The sequence below is a fragment of the Pteropus alecto genome, unplaced genomic scaffold, assembly GCF_000325575.1.
Source record: "Pteropus alecto unplaced genomic scaffold, ASM32557v1 scaffold68, whole genome shotgun sequence".
In the NCBI taxonomy this organism is placed as follows: domain Eukaryota; kingdom Metazoa; phylum Chordata; class Mammalia; order Chiroptera; family Pteropodidae; genus Pteropus; species Pteropus alecto.
Window position 1 is genome coordinate 1,164,873 of NW_006441386.1, and position 14,179 is coordinate 1,179,051.

Below are 14,179 nucleotides of genomic sequence, written 5' to 3' on the forward strand. Positions count from 1 at the left end.
TGCAAGCTCCCTCATCTTGATCCTATCTCCACATGACACTAATAATTGTTTGTGCCCCTTTGCCCTTGAAAAGCATGTCAATTATGCTTGTCCATCACAAGAGTGCCACTCATGAATCTTTCGGCATTTAACTGGCTCATGAGACAGAAAAATCTCCTGAGATATAAATGATATTGAAAGTAGGAGACAGGTCCACTCCTCTCTGCAGTAAAAATGATTTTCTTCAATTCCTCAACCCACATATCTCCATTATCTGCCAACCGAAAATCTATAGAAATTCAACTAGGAGTGTGGTGAAACTGATGATTCTTTCCCAGGTGTTTGGAAAGGGCCCTTGTCAATTCAATTACGTGTGCTCACTGTTGTGAAATTATTCCTAGGTAGAAGCTGGAATAGCTAAGCTGATGAAGATATAGGTCAAGATTATACTTTTAGCTCAGAAGAATTGTTGATGCTACAAAATTACATTTATACTCTTATTTAGTAGGTATGATCATGGATATACACACGTGGAGATGAAAATCGATGGCCTTTGTCATCTCAGCTCTTAAATGCTATTAGTGGCAAACTGTATTCATAAACCACCTTCATTGTGCAGAAAAATACTTTTAAATAATCAATACCTTGAATTTCAATAATGTAAGAGCAGATACACACACACACAAAAAAACCTAAAAAGAGACAAATACCCTGAGGGCTGAAGGGATCTGTGCAGACCAGAATCCACCAAGAGGCAAACCAGCATGTATGTGTATGAAGGGTGGGAAGCTCTGGCTTCGCTAATGAAAACTCTGCTTAGCTTTAATGATGAATTTGAAAAAGCCATCAAATTTGTCATCACCTATCCTCACTTCAGGGGCATGGGTCTTTGTTGAGATAGCACATTTATTACTCTACAGACATTTATTGCATATCTATTAGGTCCAAACCATGGTGGGATATACACAAATGGAAAATCTGCCCTTGAGGAGCTCACAATCTAGCATGCCAGACAGTTAAGCAGCTCTCTATTACACACGTAGGGTGAAATCAAGGCCTATGAGAGAATTTCAAAGTGGTACTAGGTTCCAGAGGCTGGAGCGCATAATTGTGTATGGATACAAGGGAAGATGTACAGAAAAGTGCTGTGCTTTCAGAAGAGGGTTAATTCTGAAAAGTCTTTCTGATCAAATGTACAAAATACAGCTTGCATTGAAAAAGCAAAATAAACAGGTCAATCCTTAACATAATTCATTATAGCAGTGATACTGGGAAGATGATCACAAACCAAAAATTTTAACTACTTTTGACTAACGAAATTAATACGAGGTAAACATTTATTTTTTTACAGGCCAGAAACATGACTCAGATGTGATCTACATCTGACTTTTATTGAAGCTCTTGTGTTGTAGAGGACATAATGGGAATAAAAAAAACTTAATGGCAGTCTTGAAGTAACTGTTCTCTTTTCCTACTCAAGATGCAGTAATTAAATATTTTCAGTAACTATGACTTTTGACTCGAAACACTGCTTTAACCGTTTAAGCAGGAATAAATTAAAGTGTAAATTTTATTGGTTAAAATTATTTCCAAGGACTTCAAGTTAACATTATACAAATAAAATGATATCAGTGAGGTCTCAAGGATTGTATCAAAACAGTAGTTCAATTTCAACATTAACAGAAAGTGTGTCCCTATGTTATCAAACGAGTATATTTCTTTTGACATAAGAAAAAATTTTGACTTCATAATTTCAATTGAAGTTATATTAAATGAGACTTTTCTGAGAATCTGGCTTGGCAGTGAAGTCTGTGTGCTTTAAGGGCCTGTTCAAGTCAAGAATTCTTTCAGTTAAAAACTTCTGTCCACAAAATACGTATATTTTTGTGAATATACCTGAATTTATATTCCAGAATATCTCTTTTGAGGATAAGTAGATTTTTTAAAAACTTGTACATTGTCCATTTAAGTGTTAGTACTAAAATAATTAAATTCAATTACATCTCAAATAATATCAGCTAAGATTTATCAGGTGTTTAGGAGAACTGTTTTAAGCACTGCTCATACTGACTTATTTAATACTGCTAACAGCTCTCCAACCTTACCAGATAAGAGGCAGAGGAAAAGGAAAAAAAAAGGGAGTAAGGAAGCTGTCTAGAAACACAAGCCATAGTTTAGTAAAAATAAAGAGTGGTTTTATTGATTACATATAATTTTAGCTATATTAGCATATATTTATAAACTTTAAGAATTAGAAATAAGTGACTTTTTTTTACCAAGAAAAATCTAGGTTATGGCAGCATGTTCGATGAAAATTTAAGTCCTGCACAGTTATATCTATTTTTCAGATAATCACAAAGTCATCATTCAAGCTTTATATTAGGCCACAATATAGTCACCCCTATACATGTATTTCATTAAGTAGAAATAAGACATTGTTTTCTTTTTCAGCAAAATACTCCCTTTTTGTCATATAGACATATCCTCCCCAAATTAATCTTATAATGTACAAAATTTAACTTTTTGTCAATAAGAGCTGCCTCAAATTACTTTCACCTTGGAAAGCTACAAAGGCATGAGAAAGCAGTAAAATACTACTCTGGACTTTGTATTTTGAATTTTTCATTTTTACCTAAAACCCCAATTTATAAATAAAACTAAATTAATCCCACATTAGAATACTTATTTAGGAAAGTCTTTTTTGTGTACATGTTTAACACGGAGAAGGAAAACATCAAATAGTTTGAGCAAGTATTTGGCGGACCACAGAAAGAAAACAGGACTGTGTGAAACGAAAATGTTTAAGTGTTTTAAAGCTGAAGAGATTGATGAATGTCATTCAAATTTCTCATCTCCTTCTTCCACATCTTTCAAATTGAGTACTTCCAAAGAACCTTTGCCTTTTGTCTCCTTTTTTATTAGCTCATCAATTTCTCTGAAGCAGCCTGGGTCAATTAGACACACCTGAAACATTTAACACAGCTGTTTACCACCTGAAGACGAGCAATACAACAGAATGAATACAGCTTTAACTTCTGCTAAGACAAACACACAATTCTTTCCAGATGTCTCTACTACTATAACTCTACAGTGCAATAGAGAGGACGATGCACCGGGCAGCAGACTGGATTCTAGTCTAGCCTCTGCCATTAAGTATGCACGTAGGCTCCAGTGACAAGGCATTAACTTCCTTGTTTAAAGACTTATTCCGATTCCTCAGCTGTAAGTCAAAGTGGTTGGATTAGAAGACTATGGTCCTTTTCATACAAAAACTTAGCGTAACATTTTATAGCTCAATGAAATCACCTCTTTTTATCCACATCCTAAAGAGAGAAAGAAGCCTGAAGGCCTATATAGAAACCAAGCATAAAGTTTGGAAAAGATTATAGAACTCCAAAGGGTGTCAGATGTGTTGTTTCACATCTGAAGTGGAATGCTCAACAACCCTCTAGAGTTCATTTATTTCTAAAGAAGCTGCAAGTCTAGAGACATGAATTCACAGAAAGCTAAGTTAACGCTATGTCTCAAGCTATGGGATAAGGATTCGAAGACATGATGTTTTTGCTGCTTCTTTAAAATGTTCTGTTTTAAATGAGGCTGAACAACTTTTAGTATTTTATTTCCAATTTCCTCATAATATAAACTCACTGTAAAACACATTCTCTCATCTAAAATCTGGATAAGTCTTTAAACAAGGAGTTTAATGCCTTGTCACATGACCAACATGATTTTATTATGACTAATATAACTAGAAAACAAAAAAATCATAAGTATGCTTAACCACAATTTAATTCTACTTAGACCTCAACATTTTTACCTAATTCTAGTTAAGATGTTTCTAGGAATGTCTTACTGTTCACACATTCTAAATGTTCATTACACATTTATGACTAGAGAATCAACTATTTTGGTAACACAGAGGCAAAGAAATAAGAATATTTTAATCTTACAATTTCTAATTGTTGACTGTAGTCCTCACTTTCTATAACCTTGATCAGTGGCTTGAGCTTTTCTTTCAGCCTTTTTCCTTCATTTACTGGAAGAATGAACCGAAGTCTCATGTGAGCACGTTCTATTTTCATTTTCTCTTTTAACTGCTTGATCACTTCCAAAGCCTATCAAGACAAAATTGAAAACGTTTGCAATTTCTTTGCTGCTTCTGCTGCCTTATAAGGTATTCAAAACAAAAGTTTCCATCTAACTGGATTAGGTAATGGTTTCTTAGATAAGACATGAATATAAGCAACCATAGGAAAAAAATAGGTAAATTGGAATTCAAGATTAAAAACTTTTGTTTCAAAAAACTATCAAGAAAATGAAAAGACAACCAACAGAATGGGGGGAAATATTAGCAAATCATACATTTGATAAGGTACTAGTATCCAGAATATACACAGAACTCTTACAACTCAGTAATGAAAAGACAAATAATTAAAGTGGCTAAAGGATCTGAATAGTGATTTACCCAGAGACAAAGCGTCAATAAACATATGAAAATAAGCTCAAATCATTAGTCATTAGGGAATGCAAATCAAAACCTGAAGGATAACCCCAGGATGGTTATAATCGAAAAGACAGACAATAACAAACATTGTTGAGGATGTGGAGAAATTGGAACCCTTGTACATTGATTGTGGAAATGTAAAATGGCGCAGCTGTTTTGGAAAACGATTTGGCAGTTCCTCAAAAGGCTAAACATGGAGTTCCATATGATCTAGCAATTCCATTCCTGGGTCCAAAGAAATAAAAACATATGTCCACAGAAAAACTTGTAATGAATTTCATGGCAGCATTATTCATAATAGCTAAAAAGTGGAAACCCAAATGTCCATCAACTGACGAATGAAAATAAAATGTGGTATTTCCATACAATGGGATATTATTCAGTCATAAAAACATTAATACTTGTCTGCAAAAACAATGTAAGTAGTAAGAATGAAGTACTGATACATGTTACAACATAGATGAACCTTGAAAAGGCCACATGTTGTATGATTCCATTTATATGAAACATCCAGGATAGTCAAGTCCATAGAGACAGCAATCTGTGGTTGCCAAGGGCTTGTGAGAGAAAGAGGAAGGAGGAATGACTGCTAATGGGTACAGGGATTCTTTCTGGGGTAATAAAAATGTTCTCAAATTAGGTAGTAAGAAAGGTTGCCAAACTTTGAGACTATACCAACGAATTGTACACTTTAAAACGGTGACTTTTATGGTACATGAATTATATATAAACTTAAAAAAATCTAAAAAGTGGCGTTACAATGACTCTTTAAAACTCAAAAGTTTTATCTTTAAAGGTTTGATTTGAATAGAAAGATAAGAATCCTATGTATATTCGTTTTTAGTTTAAAAAAATTCCTTTACCTCCCACTCCTGAAAACTTACCCACTTGCTTCCAGGTACTATCGTTTTATTATTACAGACCAATTATTTTAATAATTTCTTCACAGAAAACTGGCTTTCATGAGATACTTTACACTAACAACATTAAAAGCCACTAACCTGCTGTTTGGTACTCTTGTTGGTTTTGACTGAATAGTGGATGTCCTTCATTGCTCTCTCGATAAGGATAACAGTGTATGGTCTCTTCGTTTCAGGGTTCACGCATTTGTCAGCTACAATAGTTGCAATGTCCCTAAACATCTGCTCCAGCTGCGTGTGCCGTTCTTTATCTGATACTTGAACCTCCCCTTTAGTTAAAATCTAAAAAAAATCCCAATATATTTAAGAAAGCAATATCTTTATTACATACTATTTGTTAACTAACCACAAGAATAACAAGAGAAAATTAAATTTCATTCTCTTCAGCTACTGAAATGTAGGTAATCATTTGAGCTTTGCCTAAAGAATGCACTGGATTATCTTGTGTTCTAGAATCTCACTTATTTAGGATTAGGAGGGGAAAAGGCAATCTTAGAAAAGAGTCTAAATGATGAAATACTTGAAATTCTATTTTTGGGTATATTATATTAAAACTATATAAATGGACAAAAAAAGGCAATCTAGTAGAAAACTTAATTTCTGGAGGCTTTGGTAAACAACATCCATGTATGGTGATAGATGGTTGATAGACTTACTGTGATCGTTTTGTAAGGTATGTAAACGTTGAGTCACTGTTATACATCTGAAACTAATATTGTTTTGTCAACTATATTTCATTTTAAAAAAAGTCCAAGTTTTAATTATTAGAGTGAATTTGTGCAGATCAAATTATTGCGTGGTAACTGTTAACTCCAAAAAAATAATACTTAAAAGTTTAACATATATCTAAGTACTTATATGACAAATGGATATTAGGGTCAGTTATGCTGCAGTTGATAAAACCCACCTGCTTACAGATTTCAGTCTGGTCATCTGTTCCAAATGCACTGATGAGATCTTCCTTTTTTGCAACCTGACCTTTAGAAACATTTACAAACACTGAGTGGGTCTGTAGAACTTCATCGAGGTCTTTTTCCCTTGTGAGGAGAGGAAAGTCCTAAGTGAATGCACTTGAAACTGGTACATTCATTCACATTTAATGCGAAACGGCAATGATATAAACAGCAAGAAACAACAAATACTCAGAAATGACCCTCAGTGCCACGAAAACATTTTCAGAAGCCTCTGAACCGCATTTGTATTTGCATTTACTCACTGGAGAAAAACGTCGTGGGAAGATGCGTGAAACGTTGTCGGGGGGATGTCGGGGTCCGGCTGCAGCCACAGAATACCGATCTCTAGATGGCAGTAGTGAAGACACTACGCACTTCGGTGAAACTACTGGGCTAAGATCTATGACATCGCATGTACTATAACTATACTTACTTGGAAAACTAGGCTCTTTGCCTTTATCATTATTCCGGCAAAAAGATCATAATTATGGGAGTTCCTTGGCTCTAGCCTTTGTGACAGCATTAAAGCAAAACCAAATCCCAAACCAACAACCCAACCCAAACCGGAACGCTTGATTTACAGTGACTTCTCAAGCTCACAGTAGGAATAAGTTTTTCATTTCCTTCTCTCACAAGACCCCAGCTTGGCTTATTTATTCGACCATCAGAGGTAGACAGCTTCTGAGGCTACCGGCTCTGGCTAGGGCCCGGGAGGGAGAAGGTCACTTACACGCCGCTCCGCCAGCCGACGACCTTGTTTTTGTAGCAGGCGATTTCGAAGCGCTTCCCGGCACGCTTCATGCGTACTACAGCCACATTGGTTAGACGGATCTGGTTGGTGGGAGTAAAGATCGACATCGTAGCTGCTCACAGACCTACGCCACCGGCCTGAGGGCCACCTGCGCCCCGCTGTAACGACCCGGCGGCGCGCGGCACAGTAACACCGGTAGAATGGTCGGCGCCACAACTAACTCGGCCCAGCTGGCCGCCACAACACACCCGACTACCTACTTATTGCGCAGGCGTCAGGTGATAGCGAACCGAACTGAGAAAAGTAAGCAACGACGCCTGCGCATTGTGGCTTTTACGCCATCGTTCCGTGCCGGAAAAGAGAGAGGCGTTCTTCCAAAAGTAATTTAAGTTCAATGAGCTAAAGAGCTTTGATTGGCTGGTGGAGCTGATGTTTGCAGACCGGGTGGAAACAGCTCTAGCGTCTCATAGTTCCGCCGAGTTCAGGGCCACAACCACTTTAACCTTTTATTACGGAAAAATATCAACATAAAAACAGATAAAAAGTGTAAGGAACGCCCATGTACCCACCGACTCCCTTCAACAGTTATCAACATTTTGTTGTTCTTGTTTCATTCTCCCTCATTTTTTGTTGGAGTATTTTAAAGCAAAACATCATACGGTTTTAGCTTTAAATACTCCAGTCTATCCTACTAAAATAACTCCCAACATGATTAACCACAATTCCTTAATACCGTCTAATAGCCCATAATTAAATTTCTCCTACGTAATGCTCTTTCACAATCGGCGTGTTTCAACAGAGAGCATTTGGTTGATGATGCCCTTAGTCTATTTTAACGACCCCCCGCACCCTTTTTTTTCTATGCTTCTGCAATTTTGACAATGCTTCTCTCCAGACCCGCCCCTTCATCCTCTGTGCCAAACTCGGAGGGGCCGAGAGCACTCCAGCCGGCGGACCCGGGAGCTCTCTGTGGTGCTCACTTCTGGGCCCGCCCCTTCCCCCTCTGAGCCAATCCCGACGAGCCTAAGAGTGGCATGGCTGCCCCCAGCTCCGCAGTCTCAGGCTGTACAGTTAACTAGTTGTGAGGTCTTTTTGACAGTCTCCCCCTTACCCAGGCTGGGCGGCAGGTTTTTTAGAGCCGCGGTCCTAGTCTTCTGTCAGGCTGCAGAGCCTAGGCTCCGAGGAGAATGGGTAAGGGCCCTGGCTGGTAAGGTTCGTGGGGCTGGAGGGAGGAAACCGTTTTTCTGAGGCCCTCTTCCGGCGGAGTGGCGTTCTCAGGACCCTTCAGAGATTGTTGCACTTGTCTTTTGCCTTTTGCTTAGAACCTCAGGTAAAAGGCAGAGAAAACTCACCCTGCCCCTACCACTTACCCACGTGTATTGAGGATCTTTTCAGGGTGAAGCAGCATCTGTGAAACCTACATTTTAGGTTTCACCTTTTGAAATTGGGGCGCGAGTAATTTCTTAAGAACCCTTTACGAGTAACTATGGATCTTTAAAAATGAAATTAGAAAGTACTATTTTAAGCTTTTCTTATGGAGCAAGCATTACAAAGCAAAATTAAGTCAATTCTACATAAAGCATTTTGACTGTGTATGTGTTCTCTTGCTTCTAAATGCTATATCCAAATAAAGATATATATATATACACACACACGTATACGAGTTATCATTATAATTTATCACATTACTACGTAGTGCATTATTTTTATTAGAATTGATATTCTATAGATTTAGCTTTGAATATGGAGGTTGGTTTTATTTTTTCATTAAAATAAGGATGGACATCTTTGTAGCTTTAAGTAAAATTACGCATATGTATCATTTTAAATTTAGATCCTCCTTTGGATACGTGGGATTTCTCACCTTTAATATCATTATGGATAAACAGGTTTTACATATATTTGGGCTTTGCCTTTGGCATTAGCCTTTGGATTTGTTTCCAGATTGTCATCAGGAAGCAGGTAAGTGGAGTTATTTTTTTTTTTTATAGGAGAGTATTAAGGTATCAGATTTAATAGAGAATTTAGAGTGCAGATTTTCTAAGGCCTTCAGAAGAATGCAGAAAAGCTAAAAGGAACTTTAAATCACTTTATGTTTGATGTCTAGACATTTTTTTAATGCCTAAAAAATTTATTCTCAGTTTTTACAGGCTAAGTTATTATGGACTAACTTATTTACCTTTGTTAAGCTGTGGGTGTCTCATTGTTAAGACACAGGAAAATTTTTGTAATGAAAAATCAAACTTTTGTAAAAAAATCTGTTTCATACTTTTAAGGGGTAATAGTCTTCTTCTCTTTTCTTTCCACTAATTACAAGTCAGAAAATAAGTTTCTACTCTTACCCACTCAAATGCATTATGGATGAAAGTATGTATAGTTTTATTCTTGAACACTTACTTTCAATCCGTATAATGTATAATGGAAATCATTATGGTCTTAAGAAATGTGGGTCTTGCCTTTAAAAGGACCTAATTATACCAAGGGGTTAGTATTTGAGGAGTATAATCAGAAAGACTAATAGAATAATGAAATGGGTCAGTATCTGTGCTGATATTCATCCCTACTGAAGTAGGGAAAAGATTCAAATTTGATGTATTTGTGCAGTCGTTTATCTTCAAGGACAAGAACTCACAGGAGAAATCTGTTCCGAAAACAACTCAGGATTTGATGACAAATGGTTATATCTCTCTTCAAAAAAAGGAGGTCTTTGTGTCTGGAATAAAGATTTTCTATGGTTCTCAGACTGGTACAGCAAAGGTAAGAACTTTTTATAATACTTTTCCTTGGGATTACTGATCAAGAAAATCCCTGAAAAACGTCCTTTAGCAATGAATTGGTTTTCCAGTCTTTCATCTACTTTTTTCTTTTTCTCAGCTTCCATTTTTCCTTTCTGGGATGGTAGGTGGGTTTTAACTCTTGTGCCCAATTCCAGCTGATTGGAGGTATCTGGTGGTCACTGTCATGAGGAGTTTTTGTTGTGAAACTTGCTTCTGTCTCAGTGGAATGGAAAGTTCCAAGGCTGTTATTGATGTCTAGAGGTAGGGGATAGTGGAAAGAGAATGGCAGCAGTAGTGTCCAGTATGGGCCCTGACTTTCACAACTTCACGCATCTAATGAAATATATTTTGATTTCTAATAGTGTAGCAAGTGTTATCAGTAGACACTGAATACTGTTTAAAGTACATACACATCACATATGTATAGCTGAGAGATGCTTTTCATTCTTTAATTGTATCTAGATGCTGCCTGCTTCTTTGTTATGAAGTTCGTAGCTATTTAGTGCTTTCTAGGAAAAGATTCTAAGGCTGACATGAAAATGAATTGAAAAAAATTCAGTCTGTTATTTTTGTATAGTACTGTACAAAAGAGAGTTTTACTGCCCTCTTTGGGTATTTTGTTGAATTATACTTATTTATTATTAAGTTCAACTTTAAGCAACAGAGGTGGGAAACAGGAAGAAATGTAAAAAAAGCATCTGAGCAGCCAAAAACAAAGTTCTTTCAATGTAACTCATAAAAGATTCTATTTATAGCCTCTTTTATGAGTGTTTTAAAAGTTTTTGAAAGATCAGAGTAATCCTTGCAGATGGTAACAAATCCAGGTGTACAGAAGATTCATAATGAAAAGTACTCTCCAGAGAACCTCTTTTAACTTTTTCTATTTTAGTTCCTCTGATGGTTATTTCTTTAACCTTCTTATGCTATGTTTCTAAATTTATCAATGTTAGATAAAAGTTACTGATTTCTTATATTAGTTGACACAAACATTCCTCAAATCTCAGTGGCTTAATATTGTTGCCCACATCATAGTCGGTATGGGTTAGATGGCCCTCCTTAAAACTGTGCCACCTGAAATTCTTTATTCTGCTTTCACATTTGGTTGATTCATATTTGGCTGCGTATAGAAGACTAGGTCAAAAAATTTTTCCTTAAAACTTTGAAGACATCACTTCATTGTCTTTCAGGAGGGAGTATTGCTGATGTGAAGGCTAATCCCCTCATTCTTTTGTAGATGACTTGATTTTGTTTCTGGAAACTTTTACAATCAGTTCTTTGTCTTTGATGTTCGGAATTTTTGTGAGATGGTGCTAGGTTGCATCTCTTTTATTAGCCATTGTGCTGGACACTTGGAGTTCTTTTGAAGATTTGTGTTCATTAATTCTGCTAATATTTCGTGGGTAAATTTTTTTCCCTTCCATTTTTTTCTGTTCTTTCTTTCTGGGACTCCGGTTGAATGTTGGAGCTTCTGGGTGGTCTTCTTCTGTATCTCAAACCTTTTCTCTCATACTTTGTTTGAAACTTTTTCTTTAATTCTATGTTCTTGGATTTTAATTGCAAACCTTTTTTTGAATGTTTTGTGTCAGCTATGATGTTTTTAATTACAAAAATGACATTTTGCTCAATTTTTATGACATCTTGCTCAGAATTTAAGAATATATCTTAATGAGTTGCATTTTCAGTTTCCTTAGTTATCTGCTTTCTTAGTTTTTTCTGCAGCTCATATTTCTCTTTTCTGCTCATCTTGTTCTTGGTGATCCATGATTTTCTGTTCATATTTCGGACAGAATGATGAGGTAGCTAGTGTGTATTTTCTCTGTTACTGTGTGGACGGTTTTGTTTTCTCTAATTGTAAATTCTCATTGGATGCTCTGCACAGGGCGGCTCAGGGCATGCCATATGACCTGTTGGCCCCCCACATCTTCCTCTAACTACCACCTCATTTTTTTTAAAAAATAGTAAAACTCGAAAGTGTCATCTGTGCTTGCTTGAAGATGTTTCTCTACTCTTGTTTTTCTTGAACCATTCAATTAGGCTTGCAGGCCCCAACGTGCTCCCAGTGACTTCCATTTTGCTAATTAATTCTCGGTCTTCATCTTAGTTGATGTAATAGTTGCATGACAATTCCTTCTTGAAATACTTTCCTCATTCAGTTTTCAGGACATTGTTCTCTAGGTTCTCCTCCTACTTTGCTGAGGCTAGTCTTTCTCTCATTTGCTGATTTCTCCCCATCTTCTTGACCTAGGAGTGTCCCAGGGCTCAGCTCTTGAGACTATCTTTATTTGTCTACATTTACTTTAAGGTATCTTGTGATCTAGAGCTTTAAATTATGTTAGATAGAATTTGGCAAACTTTTTCTGTAAAGGGTTCGATTTTCTATTTCACATGTTTTTTATTTTGGGGGGTTTTACAAGCCATATGGCGTTTGCTGCAACTACTCAACTCTGCTGATGTGGTGTGGAAGCAGTCAGAGACAATATGTAAACAAAAGCACATGACTGTGTTCCAGTAACTTTTACTTAAAAAACAAATAGAGGACCAGATTTGGCCTGTGAGCCTTAGTTTGCCAACCCCTGTATTAGATGATGGCCTCTAAATTTATGTTTCTAATCTGAACCATTCCTTAACTCCACACTCATATCCAATTGCCTATTAGATCTTCATGTGATGTCTAGTGGGCATCTCAAACTTAATGCTAAGATCTGAACTCCTGATTTTCTGCCCAAACCTGTTCCACTTATAATCTTTGTTTTCTAAATTTATTTTAATGAGTTTCAAGTATACAGTACATTGGTTAGACATCTAGATAGTTCATAAAACGATCCCACCAATTGCTCCCTCCCTTCCCTGACCCTCCACCTAGCCATCGTATTAATGCTAATTGCATTTCCTATGCCGTGCTCCCCATCCCCGTGACCATGAGCTACTAATTTGTACTTCTTTAACCCTTCACCCCATTCTCTCAGTCCCCCAAAGCCTCCCCTCTGTCCATCACCAAATCGTCCATATTTGTGAGTCTGTTTTTGATTAGTTTGTTCTTTTTATTCCTTAGATTCTGCATATAAATGAAATCATGCAGTGTTTATCGTTCTCTGTCTGACTTAAATACCTACTACGTCCATTGAAGCAATTTCTTTTTCCATCCCCTTCTTTTTAGTCTGTGTGTGTCCTTTAATCTGAAATGAGTCTCTTGTAGGCAGCATATGTAGCAGTCTTGTTTTCTTATCCTTTCAGCCACTCTATCTTTTGGTTGGAGCATTTAATTCTTTTCTCTCTAAGGTACTTATTGATAGGAACGTAGTTGTTACCATTCTTTATTCCTGTTTTTGATACATGTTTATTCTTAAAGAAGCCCCTCCAACATTTCCTGTAATACTGGATTGGTGTCGCTAAATTCCTTTAGCTTATTTTTGTCTGGGAAGCTCTTTATCTATCTTTCAACTCTAAGTGATAGCTTTGCTAGATAAAGTATCCTTGGTTGATGATCCTGGGTCTTCCTCCTGTCGAATATTTTGTGCCAAGCCCTTCTATCCTGCATAGTTTCTTTTGAGAAATCAGCTACCACTCTTATGGGTGTTCCCTTATAAGTAATTATCTGTTTTTCTCTTGCTGTTTTTAATATTCTTTCTTTGTATTTAACCTTTGGCGTTTTAATTATGATGTGTCTTGGTGTGGGCCTCTTTGGATCCCTGGTTTTTGGAGTTCTCTGAGCTTCCTGGGGTTTTATGTCCATTTCCTTCACCAGGTTAGGGAAGTTTTCCATCATTATTTCTTCAAACAGCTGTTTAGCATCTTGATTTTCATCAGTTACATCGATCAGACGTATATTTGGACCCTTAATAGTGTCCCATATGCTCCTTAAATTATTTTTATAGTCTTGGCATCTTATTTCTTGCCATTCTGATTGTGTGTCCTTGGCTTTCCTGTCCTCTAGATAGAGCATTTGATCCTTTTCTTTATTCACTTTGTTTATTCCATTTAATATACTTCTCATCTCAGATAATGTGTTCTTCATTTCATACTGGATTCCCTTTTATAATTTCCATTTCCATTTTTATGTTTTTTATATCTTAGTTGAAGTTCTCACTGAATTTATCTATACTTCCCAAAGTTCGTTGAGTATCTTTATAACCAGTGTTTTGAACTCTACATCTGTTAGATTACTTGACTCCATTATTTCTGGATTTCTGTTCTGTTCTCTCATATGGTTTCTGCTTCTTTGTCTTTCCACTTTGGCTACCTTTCTGTGTCTGTTTCTATTTACTAAACAAAGCTCCTACATCTCACGATCTTAT

At 36.5% G+C, this 14,179-nt stretch overlaps 2 protein-coding genes across 3 annotated transcripts in view; one reads left to right on the top strand and one right to left on the bottom strand.

Moving 5' to 3' along the window:
* Positions 1-884: 884 nt before the first annotated feature.
* SBDS (SBDS, ribosome maturation factor) lies at positions 885-7,486 on the bottom strand. Its single transcript, XM_006918520.3, has 5 exons — positions 7,087-7,486; positions 6,311-6,440; positions 5,485-5,685; positions 3,930-4,094; positions 885-2,943 (listed from the first exon to the last, which is right to left on the bottom strand). The coding sequence occupies exons 1-5, from the start codon at positions 7,212-7,214 to the stop codon at positions 2,815-2,817; spliced, it is 753 nt and encodes a 250-aa protein (XP_006918582.1). The 5' UTR covers positions 7,215-7,486; the 3' UTR covers positions 885-2,814.
* A 617-nt stretch (positions 7,487-8,103) lies between these two features.
* Positions 8,104-14,179, top strand: part of LOC102896817 (S-adenosyl-L-methionine-dependent tRNA 4-demethylwyosine synthase) — a 193,414-nt gene continuing 187,338 nt past the window's right edge. Inside the window, exons 1-3 of one of the 2 annotated variants that reach the window (XM_015594634.2) lie at positions 8,104-8,298; positions 8,942-9,069; positions 9,712-9,864. In XM_015594634.2, coding sequence (XP_015450120.1) covers positions 8,295-8,298; positions 8,942-9,069; positions 9,712-9,864 — 285 coding nt within the window. In that variant the 5' untranslated portion in view covers positions 8,104-8,294. The remainder of the gene's footprint in view (positions 8,299-8,941; positions 9,070-9,711; positions 9,865-14,179) is intronic. The other variant, XM_015594635.2, reaches the window with a different exon arrangement.

Coding starts and splice junctions, on each gene's coding strand:
- SBDS (XM_006918520.3), bottom strand. CDS start 7,214: ATGTCGATCTTTACTCCCACCAACCAGATCCGTCTAACCAATGTGGCT. Junction 6,441..7,086: donor GTCGGCTGGCGGAGCGGCGT/GTAAGTGACCTT, acceptor TCTCCTCACAAG/GGAAAAAGACCTCGATGAAG. Junction 5,686..6,310: donor AGACTGAAATCTGTAAGCAG/GTGGGTTTTATC, acceptor GATTTTTTTTAG/ATTTTAACTAAAGGGGAGGT.